General features: G+C 43.5%; 1 protein-coding gene across 2 annotated transcripts in view; it reads left to right on the top strand.

The window, feature by feature from the left end:
• The first annotated feature begins 9252 nt into the window (after positions 1-9252).
• Acer3 (alkaline ceramidase 3) overlaps positions 9253-12352 on the top strand; it is an 82535-nt gene continuing 79435 nt past the window's right edge. The window contains exon 1 of one of the 2 annotated variants that reach the window (XM_034516359.2): positions 9253-9438. Coding sequence is in view for 1 of the 2 variants with exons in the window: in XM_034516349.2 (XP_034372240.1) it covers positions 9336-9438 (103 nt within the window). In the remaining variant the exon portion in view is untranslated. The remainder of the gene's footprint in view (positions 9439-12352) is intronic. The other variant, XM_034516349.2, reaches the window with a different exon arrangement.

Here is a 12352-nt window from a genome sequence, read left to right as displayed (position 1 = left end):
CAAATGATGAGCATCTTGTATATGAATGGGCAGCAATAAACTCAAATGAATGAATGGATGAATGAATGAATGAATGAATGAATAAGGGATCCCTCTGGGCTTGGTGGCATAGGCCTATAATCCCAGCCACTAGGAGGTAAAGGTTGGAGAATAGCAAATCCTAGCCTTACCTAGGCTATAGTGGCAGTTCAATGCCAGCCCAAGCAACTTAGTGAGACACTGTTTTAAAATATACAATAGGAAAACAAATACACAAACAAAAACCCTGGAAATTTAGCTTAGTGGTAGGGCACCTGCCAAGCATGCTTGGGGTCCTGTATTCAATTCCTAGTACCACAATAAACAAACAAACAAATAAACAAATAAAGCAAAACAAAAAAAATAAAGGATTTAATGGGAAAAGATGAATCAAATGCCTTAGACATAGGGTTCAATAAATGCTAGTCCCTTGCTTGGTCCCGCACTATCTGTATCTGCCCCTAATCCCCATGATGATGAGCAGTTCTTACCACCTTGCCCTAAAGCAAAGTGCTTGCAGTGTATGCATGCAGAAGATTGCTCACCCACCCAAGAGACAAGGCAAAATCAATGCAAAAATAAGAGCACATTAACTTCCCCATTCTTAGATAATAGCTCTTTATCTTCGTCTGCTTGATTGGAGGTGTGGGGTTGTTTTGTTTTGAGAATTCTCAGAGTATATGTGTCAGGGCTTACCCACAGCCCTGTGCAGCTTACTTTATCTGCAAGGTGTAATCCGAGCTCTTCTCTCATCCGAAACCCGAAACCCTTCATTCCATCCCCAGGTACCATGCTACAAAGTTTTGTGGATCCTCAAAGCCCAAATCACCATCAAAAGAACTGGTTTTTTGTTGCTGTTTGGTTGTTTTTGAGACAGGCTCTCTATAGACTTGGTTGGCTAAGAACTTGGTATATAGCCAAAGATAACCTTGACTTCTGATCCTTTTGCCTTGTCTCCCAAGTGCTTGGATTCTAAGCATGTGGGCACTGATGATCAGATCCAGAGCTTTCTGTATGCTAGGCAAGTATCCTACCAACTTAGTCACATCCCTAGGCCCACACCATGACATGTGTGTAGAAGTCAGAGAGCAATTTCTAGGAGCTGGTTGTCTCCTTCTATCATGTGAGTCTTAGATAATAACACGTCTGCTAGAGCCTTGAACTTGAACTTTCCAGCCCCCATAAGAGTGAGAAATAAATTCTGTTGTTTGTAAATTACCCAGTGTGATATATTTTATTATAACAGCTCAAATGAACTAAATCTGGGCCCCGTGGAGCCCCTAGAAAAACAACGTTTCATATTTTACAAGGTAGAAAACAATTCTCAATGAACTTTGTTTAAATTCTAGAATAACGTTGGAAGAGTTCACCCTGGTGGGCAAGTTAGTGCTAATTGCCCAAGGAGAAAGAAAAGAGTCTCAGCTAGTGCCTCATTCGAGTGGGAACACTTTATTAGCTCCACTGAGACCTTAGCCTGATTGGGAATGAGCCCTACTATATGTTAGTTGCCCTACTATGTGTTAGTTGCTCCAGACTTCCACCAAATCTTTGCATTAAGCAAGCCACTCAATTGAGATTTACATAATAATTTCAAACCTTAATTTTAGGCAACCAAATGATCTATAAACCACTGCCCCAGGGTGAGTTGTTTATACTGATTTCATTTTTTTTTTTTTAAAAAGCACATTAATGGCACCCTTTGTTTTATTAGTATTTAAATTTTTAATTACATTTTATTTATTTAGGGGTAAATGTACTTTTCATTTAAAGTTTGTTTATTACATGTGTATATGTGCACGTGGGGATTCTCCTTCTACCATGTGAGTTCCAGGGGTTTGGTTGTCAGGCTTGGTAGCAAGTACCTTTACCCAATGAGATACCTCTCCTGACCTTTTAAAAATGGGAATTTGTGGTGTCCTGTGAACCTGTTGTTATTGGCTGAGGTTTGCAATATCAAGGCTAAGAGACTGCACAACTCACCACAAGGCATGCATGGCTCCAGAGTGAACACAAAGAGCTGGCAGGGCCCAGCAGGCAAGATGGAGCATGGGCTGCTGACCTCTGCCTCCCCATGGCTCAGGCCTTCACCCTAGCCAGAGTTGGACAGGGCAATGGTCAGATTCAGACTCTGGCTCAGCAAGGCTCCAGAACTAATCTGGCTCTAGGCTGAGGCTCAGCTGCACTTGGGAGCTAGAGTACCCACTATGGGAGTGGGAGGAACTGCAGACCAGATCATGCAATTGTCCAGGCTTGCTGGACTCTGGGCTGGAAGACAGTAGTGCTAAAAAGTCCCTAAAAGATCCCAGGCAGCCAAGAAGCAAGAGAGGCAGCTGTCAACAGGCAGTAGGAGGCGGGAAGGACTTGAGGGAGAGCAGGAGCAGTTCTGCACTCCCAAGCATCTCTGTTCTTAAGGAAGCTTTTAGGAATTATTACCTACTTAAGGCACACCCATACTCACACCCATACACACACTCACACACAAATAGAATAACATGATTTCCACACTCAATCGGCTTAGTAACATCTAAGTATTTTCTTATATAGATTAACTGTTCTTGATCAAAAAATTCAACAATCTCTAAAATCTAAATTTTTTTTTTGAGCAATGACTGGTTGCCTTATGTAGTGGGAATGTAGGTGCATAAAAAATATTGTACAGGGGCTGGAGAGATGACTTAGTGGTTAAGAGCACTGGCAGCTCTTCCAGAGGACACACATTCCATTGCCAGCAACCACAAAGTGGCTCACAACTATCTGTAATTCTAGTTGCCGGGGATCCGATGCTCTCTTGTGACTTGTTTGGATGCCAGGCATGTAAGTGGTAAACAGGCACACATGCAAGCAAGATATCAATACACATAAAATGAAATTGGTTTTGGTTCCAAGAATTTTGAATAAAGGATAGTCAACAACCTTTATTTGCTTCAGTGTTTTTTCGAAGACAAGGTTTCTGTGTGTGGCCCTGGCTGTCATGGAACTCACTCTGTAGACCAAGCTGGCCTCAAACTCAGAGGTCTGCCTGGCTCTGCCTCCCAAGTGCTGGGATTAAAGGTGTGGCTCACCACTGCTCAATTCTTTTTAAATTTAAAGTTACTTTATTTGTTTAGTTAGTGCTCATGTGTGTCTGTATACCTGCACCTTTGCCATGGTGTTCTTGTGGAGGTCAGAGGACAACCTGCAGGAGTCAGTTTTCTTTTTTGATTACAAGGGTTCTGGGGACCCAACTAATGTTTTCCAAACAGTTCCACAAACTGGGGACCAAGTCTTTAAAGAGCCTATGGTAACCATTCTCATTCAAACCACCACAATGTACTTAACATTCTTTTAAAGAAAGATTTTTACTTTATGTGTATGCATGATTGCCTACATGTATGTTTATGCATCATGTGGGTGCAGATGCCCATGGAGGCCAGGGGAGAGTGTTAAACACTTGTGAATGGAGTTACGGTTGTTTGTGGAATGTTTGATTTATCTCCTCTTTCTTTCTTTCTTTCTTTCTTTCTTTCTTTCTTTCTTTCTTCCTTCCTTCCTTCCTTCCTTTCTTTCTTTCTTTCTTTCTTTCCTCCTTTTGTCCTTTCTTTTTTTGAGAAAGAGCTAAAGAGTTAGAGCTAAAAAAGCCTCAGCCATAATCAAAGGCACCACTGGGTATGTTGCATAGTTGACAGAGTGCACAAGGCCCTGGTTTTAAGCACCAAGATGAACTAAAACGGACGTCGTAAGTAGCACTTAGCTGTAATCCCAGAACTTGGGATGTAGAAGATCACAAGAATTATTGGAAGAGTCTGGTCGATTCATTAGTTGATATGGCTGACATCAGTTTGCTACCCTGCAACTATTTGTCATAGTTGTAATTGTTTTGTGTAGCTGAGACAATGCAGAAGAGAGTAAGGCCAATGGTTTGGAGGTAGACAGGTGGTTAACTTTGCACCCAGCATTGTTCTGAATATTGGGAACATACTGGGGACCAAGACACTTGTCCTGTCTTTCTTGTCCTGATGCGTCTGGACCAGGCTCTGGGTTTCTGTCTCACAATGACCAATGTAGCTTGCTCAAGGCACACACTCCGTAGAATTTGCTTCTTCAGGTTTGTGAAATAGTGCAAGTCATAATTCTGCTAGAAAGTTTGAGAACAGGTAATTGTTTTGGGGGATGAACACAGGATCGCAGTAGAAAATCACAGTACAGAGACAGAAGTTACAGAAGGATGGGGAGAGTTTCCCCAGGAGCAAGATGAGATCAAGAGATCTTTTTAAGGGGAGAGAGAATATTTTAGAAATCTGATGACAAGGCCTAAGAGCTGGCAGGACCCGGGTGACAATGAGCCTTTCAGGTAATGTCAGGATGTTTGAACTTTATTCTATAGATAGTAGGAAATCACAGTTATTACTTGGAGAAGGATGGTGATAGTTTTGAGTTTAGGAAGAGGTTCTCTGGCAACTATCACATAAAGAAGAAGTTATGAGATAGGACAAGACAAGACTTTCTTCAGGGCTGTTAGAGCATAGGTAATGAAGGCCTGCAGGAGGCAAGGCTGAGGGAGGAGGGAAGTGGACAGAGAATGACCACAGGAGCTGGTCAGATGTGATGGGATGGGACAACTGGCTGTCAGTTGGTCATTCCTTCTTTCTTCAGCAAACTAGGTCATTGGTTCTACATTTCATTCCATAATAAAGACAGCACCAGTGCAGTGGAGAAGCCAGCACACTAGGGGAAGTGGCAGGGTCAGTTTTTAAACACACTGAAGTTGAGATCCTTATGAAATATCTGATGGGACTGCTCAGACGGTCATTTGGTTGAGGTCTTTCCTAAGAGAAAAACTCATCCAAATTTTTGTTTGGGGTTTTGTTTTGTTTGGGTGATAATCCGGTTCAAACTATTTCCTAGACTCTTCTCCCAGTCTTCCTAGATTCTCTGTCATAGTTTCTGAGCTCTCATGATTGCTTCTGGCCAAATAGTTGTAAATGGATACCCCTGGGTGAAGGTTCTAGAAGGGATATTGTCTTCTTGATGAGAAAGGACAGCTTTGGATGTGTCTTTTGCCCTTGTCCATGCCTGTCTTTCCTCCTGCTGGGTCACAGTTGGATGCTTGGACAAGCAGTAGCTATCCTGTGCATGGGGCTCAAAGCCTTATAGTAAGAACAGAAGACTTTCTGTGTTGGGCAGCTGAGGTAGGAAGTTGGACCCTCTAGTACTTGAGGGAAAAAATCCTTTCTTTAGTTAAGGTGCTGGAACAGTTCTTTCATTTGCTGTCATTTCTAGTAAAATATAATCTTAATTGGTTCAAGAGCTAAAGCCCTGGAGACAGAGATGTGGTTTAGAGATTTAGATTCAAGCCAGTATGGAGGTGGTAACTGACAAGTACAAGGCAGATGTAAAGAATGGCACTTAGAGGTACATACCTGCAAATGGTACAGTACACACCTGCAAATGGTCCTTCCGAGTTCAGGGACCGAGAGGGCTGGCTCCTAGTTGATGTTGAAAGGGGGCATGCCTATTCATAGGTCAGGAATCCTTAGGCAATTTTGATATTGTTGACATTTCCATAATCTCATTCAAAATGAAACAATCCATTTGGGGTTATTCAGTGACCCCTTAACCCCAGGACATTATTTCGTTATCATATTCAAGGTGCTTAAGCAAACCTTTGCTGGCTCTGGTCCTGTGATTATCTCCCAGCTGGCACATTTGGGGCTCAGGTGCTGATCTGGAAACCCCTGAACTCCTTTGTTTCTCACTAATCAGTGAGCCTTGGATGTCCAGCCTGAAAAGGTGGCAGAAGAACGGCCAAGGGCTGTGGTGCATGACCTGGCCAGCCTTCATCAAGATTATCGCCACAGCCCTTCGACTTGCCCGATGTTTCTTCCCTCCAAACCTAGAAACATACCCTGCTTATCATACACATTAGGACATTTACCCCTTTGTTTTGTCTTACTCACAGTAAGAGTCTCATTACAGTACATTAGGTCAGAGCTTTCAATCCTTGGGCTAATGGTTGTTCTAACCCTGCCCCCACTTCTGCACACAAGCACGGCACTCTAAATGCCTCATTCTGTTTGCCTTTCTCTTGCCCTTTCAAGCCCTTGCATGCTGTTTTCTTGCCCAGAAATGTCTCTCCACACATTCTCTTACAGACTGCCCAATGCATGGTAGCTAGAGTCACTTTCTGTTTTCTCAGCTGCAATGGCTAGAGCCCGACTCTCCATCTTGTCCCTCTCCCTTAACCCTTCCTTCAAGTTACTTTCAAAACTTACTGAGTTCTATGTGTTGAGAATCTGGGAAATGTATGCTTTCTTCATCAATGGTGTGGTTCACTTGTTCAAGAGCTTCCGGTCTTGCCCAGTTGTGTTGATCTGCCTGCCTTCCCTTAGACAAATGTACCCACATCAATGTTATCTGCCCTTCCTTTTTGGCAAATGTACCTACATCAAGCTCTTGCTTAAGATCCTTTGGGCTTCAAATGGAATTGTTCCTAAAGATCTGCCAAGCCTTGTTTCTCCATACCAGGTGGAGAGTGAACCCACCACAGTGCTGGTCCTTAGCCCACAGGCCTCTCATCATCTTAGCTCAGACCCCGTTCTTTTGAGCTCCCAGAGAACCAGCAAGGCACAGGATATACAAACATGACCCTCCCATTAGACTGCCTAGGGTCCCAGCTATTATCTAGGTGTCCTAGGGAGACAATTTTAATTCACCAGGTCAGTTTCCCCATATGGATCAAGGCAATACTTGATTTATAGGACTAATAGATTTAAAAATTACTTAGGAGCAGAGTACATTAGGTACTGTGGTTGTTAAAGCCATTTGGATCCATGGGGTATGTAAATCTGCTTTGTCCTCTTCTATTGCCTATGGCACTGTCTGATACGTGGTGGGTGTTTATTAAGCATTTGTCACGATACTAGTTTGATAGCTTACTTGGTTAGGGTGCCTTGTTGCATTTCATTTTGGCAGTTAAAAATACAGAAATGTTGCTCTCCTACCCTGCCTTCCCACCCCTGAGCTCAAGTCTTGGTTTCTAGTAGACGTCCAATTCATTTTCACCAGTTCTCATGTAATATGATCTCGTGTGAGTGTTCATGTATGTGCTGATACATGTGCATGAGTGTGTGTATGCAGGCCAGAGGTAAACTTCAGGTGTCATTCATTTTTCATATGGAGAAACCAAACAAAACCAAACAGACTATGGAACGGACTTCTTTGTCACTTTGGGAAGTAGTAGTCTGTTTGAAAGCTTTCAAAACTGGAGTTCTTTCTGTTAATTGAAAAGTAAATATAGGAGCTGAAGAGCAAGCTTAGTGCTTAAGAGAACTGGCTGCTCTTCCAGAGAACCTGGGTTGGATTTCTAGCGCCCATTTGGCAGCTCACAACTAACTGTAACTCCAGTTGGAAAATATGATATCCTCTCTGGTCTCCTTAAGGAGTACATGCACAGATATACATGCAGGCAAAGCACTTATACACATAAAATAAAAATGAACTAATAAAACTTTTTTTTGAGGCAGTGTTTCTCTATGTAGTCCTGGTTTTCCTAGAATTCACTCTGTAGGTCCAGCTGGGCTTGAATTCAGATATCTGTCTGCCTCTGCCTCTTGAGTGCTGGGATTAAAGACAAGAGCCACCACTGTCTGGCTTAACTAGTATATATATGTGTGTGTGTGTGTGTGTATGTATACACACACACACACACACATATATATACATATATATACACATATATATTGTTAATATTAATATATATTAAATATATATTAAATATATATTAATATTATATAAATATAATATATATTAAATATATAAATATATTTATATATTTATATATAAATAATATAATAAATATATATATTTAATGTATATTAAATATATATTAAAGCAAATACAGATGTACCTTGACGTTCAGCGGATCACATCTGATAAACCTGTTTGAACGACATCCCATTGCGAATAACAATGCTCACCTCTGGCCCCCTTCCCCTTTGGTTGCAGCTCATCAGACTCATTTTAAAAAATAACAGTTGTATCTCCCTGTTCTGTACTCTTCATTTCGTACTGTGTGGCCAGACAGATTCTTGCAGGCTGACTCACAAAGTATGGGAAGCAGTCCCTATTCATGGTGTCATGAGTGTAGGATAAGAATGATGGGCAAAAGGCTCTCAGGTGTGAAAGTCAGGGAGGTCTTCAAGGAGCTGAATTTTAAAGAAAAGTGGGGAGTCAGCCAAATTCAGGAACTAAGCAGCATCTTCATAGCGTGGGGAAAGTTTGATGGAGCCAAACACAAAAAACAACAGGATAGATCTATTATTTTTAAGTTTTTACTTATTATTATTGTGCCTCTGTGTGTGTGTGTGTGTGTGTGTGTGTGTGTGTGTGTGTGAAGACACGTGTGTGATGTTACCTGTATGGAGGTCTGAGGGCAACTTTATGAAGTCAGTTCTTCCCTTGCATTTTCCATGAGTTCCTGAGATCAGACTCAGCCTGCCAGGCTTGCATGGTAAATGTCTTTAGCCAAACGCATTGAGCCATTTTGCAGACTTTAATAGCCCAATCTGGAGGTTGAGATGTATTTCAGTTCTGATGCTGGCAGCAGTAAGAGGCCTGTGTCTGAAAAGGTAGTAAAGTTCACTTAAGAAGGCAGAAAACGCTGTGCACAGACACCTAAAGGGAAGCCACAAAGTTTTTAGTGCTTTACTCAGTGTATACTTCTAAAGGATCCCAACACCTATTTTTTATTCTAACCATTCTGAGTTGTTGTCCCTTTCCTTTGTCTGTACAGGACACTCAGAGTGGGAATCTCTGGAGCTGCCTGGGAGTGTTGCTTCTAGTCTCCTCGTTTGAGGTCTGTGGTCAGAGTTAGACACTGAGGTGTCTCACTGTGCAGGTTTAATCTTGACAGAGAATTAAAACAGACCGCCCCCACACTAATAGAGTCATGGTCCCATCCTGACAGAAAATTAGGTGATGGAAGCCTTCTTGATCCACCTGTACGTCGAGGTCGGCTGGGCTTTTCCCCTTTCCCCCTTCCCTAATTCCTCCCGCTGATAACCTCTCCCACTTCCCCCATTCCCACCCAGAGCCCAAGAGCTACAGGTCAACCAGCGCCATCAGGATGGGTCCTGTGCGCTTGCCCCGGGAGCGGTGGGTGGGACTGTGTAGGGGGCGGGACCACCCGGAGGCTCGGTGGGCGGGGCCTGCCGCTGGGCAGGTTCAGTGACGGCTCTAGCCCCGCCTCTGCCCTTTGGCTAAGGGAGGAGGGAGTCGGCGAGCGCGCGTTGCCCGAGCCGGCTGGAGAGCGGCCCAGCTTAGTGTGGGGCGTCGGCGAGATGGCTCCGGCTGTGGACCGCAAAGGCTATTGGGGCCCCACGACCTCCACATTGGACTGGTGTGAGGAGAACTACGTGGTGACCTTGTACATCGCTGAGTTCTGTGAGTGGAGCCTGAGGCGGGGAACGAGGGCGCGCGCTGAGGGGAGACTTGTGGAGAACGCAGTGGGCGAACCTGGCTGCGAGGGTAGGCTCCAGGCCGGGCCCAGGAGCGGCTGCTGGGCGTGCGCGGCCGTGGGAAGCCGGGGAGCCGACGTGGCCGCCAGTTGTGCCCGGGCTGGCTTCAGGAGGCCTTCAGGTTGGGGACGAAAGGGACGTACGAACCTCGCCTGGACCGCGGAGGAGAGTCTGAGGCGCACCGCAGGGAATAGGAGTTCTTACCTGAGCGCCGCTGCTGCCAGGCCGGGCACTACCCGCCCTGAAGTCGGGGCTGAGGATGTCTCTGCCGGGAGGGCCCTGAACGCTAGCCCGACTGCTGCTTCCTGGCCTCAGCCAGCCGGGCACGGAGAAGGGGACGCTTACTGGCTTCATTCTCCCCCAGTCTGGGAAACTCTTCAGGGGCCTTCCTTCCCTCCATCTCTCCGTTAGACCACTCTCACTTCCAGGAGACAGTTAGCGTTTCTCAGTGCCGGAGCCTCCCGCCCCCATTCTCACTCCTGTTTCCACCCCTACCCGGTGCCTTCAAGTACTAGAGATCCCTGTTCATCTTGCACCAGCAGGGAGGTCAGAGCACCTTCCTTCCCCAGATGCTCTCCCAAAAGACTTTAACTCTCCTTGCTTCCCCTCTGCATCCAGCTTATCAGACTTTCTAGGGGTTAGTGGTCATCTGAGGACACTTATTTCCATGAAAGCACTTTTAGAGTTCATGTTCTGCTGCTGCTGGACCAGAATTACTGGCCAGATTTGGGTTTTCTCGGTATGAGGAGAGAGTGTGTGTGTGTGTGTGTGTGTGTGTGTGTGTGTGTGTGTGTGTGTTTTCTACATGATTATTCCAATCAGGCAAGAAAGAAATCAGCCACTTCTTTCATTCACTTTGGTTAGCATTTGAGAACAGGGTGTTTGATCGTCCTTTTTTGGTTTCTGGCAAGGAGCAGAGAATAGTCTTTGGTTGCTACTGCCTTCTTTTGAATGGACCCACTTTATTAGGCCGGGAGGCAAAACGCTTAGCTCTTAGTTCTGTTCTTGAGTCCTGGAGGACGAGTTTCATGCCAGATGATCACACCGAAAGTCTTGCAGTTCTTCACGACCTTAGTCCCATGCCCTTGAGACCACGATTTAGATTGAGCATCAGAACCACCACTAATAGTTTTTATACAGTAAAGGAGAAAATGGGCAAAGGGGATTATTTATAGGGTAATTACTTGGCAACCCAAACATTGGCTAAGGAAGCACTTTGTTCGTTTTTTATACAGTTTTGGCAAGAGTACCAGAGGCTCATGACCACCAGGGAGACTTAAAATCATGGTCTTTGAGCTGGAAGTGTGTAGCTCTTTATTTTTCCTCTCTTAGGGGGTCTTCAAATATTGGATGGGCTTGGAGTTTATTCATTTTCTCTAGATTGCAGGATTAGGTGCAGTGGGTAGAAGAAAATAACTACAAGGGGAAAATTTTTTGTTTCAACATAAGACAAAACTTTCTAAGCAGTGATACTGGTATGGGACGAATTGGCATGAGGGTAGGGGAGGAAGAGTGGTTTGTCATTGAAAATGCTAAAATAGGCATCGCTCACTTAAGTCAGTTATTTTAGGAGGAATCGTATAGTAAAGGTACTAGTCTTTTGCAGTTTTATTAATCTACAGTAGTAATAAAGACTTTTGGTTTAGAACCAAGGTTTTAGATTAGAATCAAAAGAGAAAACTGGCAGTTAAGTCATGTGAGAACAGTTGAACTGTGAGAGAGGAAGATACTAGTGTTTTGGCAAATAGCCCTGAGAAATGGGAAATGGTTTACTTCTTCATGTCCTCAGAAAAGGAAACTGAGTAGACTGTAGGAAGGTTTTGACATAGCAATCAAAGGGGTTGTGTGAAGAGGGTAAATGAATGTGTTGGCAATCCTTTGTGTACTCCCTTGGGAGAAGATGACCTGAAGAAAGTTGAGTCAGATTGTCTGACCATATAACATAATGGTGGATATATATCGTTATCTGGAGTGTGAGAATTTGGCCTTTGAATAGTATCCAGATTTAAAAAGCTGAGTGTGTTGGCACATGCCTACAATTCTAGCACTTAGGGAGTGGAAGCAGTAAAACAGGAGTTCTAGAGCAGACTCTGCTCTGTGAAACACTTTCTCAACAACAACAACAACAACAACAACAAAACCAAAATAAGCAAGCAAGCAAAAACTGATTAATAATACTGTGTATTCCTGACAAGTGTAGTTCTATTACGTGTACATTAGTGAGTTTTAATGATAATATTATCAAGGATAGCAATAATTATTATCTAAGTACTAAGTATACCATAGTTTGATATGTTTATATCTCTTTTGAGTTTTACAGTAATTCTATGAAGAAGGTATTATGCCCATTTCACAGACTAAAAACTTGAAATGTTTGTTAATTTTTAATTTTTAGCTTGATTTGTTTTGAGAAAGGTCTCTAGCCCAGATGTTCCAGGGGTTCAATGTGTAGGCTTGGCTGACCTCAAACTTTTGGTATTTTTCTGTCTTAGCATCCCAAGAGTGAGACTCAATTCCTGGAAGGAGTGTATATTTCTTATATTTTTGGTTATAAGCCTAGCCTTCAATGGCTGAACCATTTCTCTGGCCCAGGAGCATATTTTTTTAAATTTTATTTAATATTTTATTTACATTTCAGATGCCAACCCCTTTCCCCATTTCCTCTCCCTAGAAAACCCCTGTCCCATGCCCCCCCTTTCCTTTTTGCTTTTATACAATTTTTTAAAATGTTAATCAAAGGATTTATAAGTTTGGTAATGCTCAATCAGAAGCGTAACCCAATACCCAACCTAGATATAAAAACTATCTTTGACTGGTGGAGACATGTGAACATCTGCCTC

This window comes from Arvicanthis niloticus, chromosome 1 (genome assembly GCF_011762505.2).
Source record: "Arvicanthis niloticus isolate mArvNil1 chromosome 1, mArvNil1.pat.X, whole genome shotgun sequence".
Classification (NCBI taxonomy): Eukaryota; Metazoa; Chordata; class Mammalia; order Rodentia; family Muridae; genus Arvicanthis; species Arvicanthis niloticus.
The sequence above is the reverse complement of the archived record's forward strand: the minus strand, read 5'-3'. Positions and strand labels throughout refer to the sequence as shown.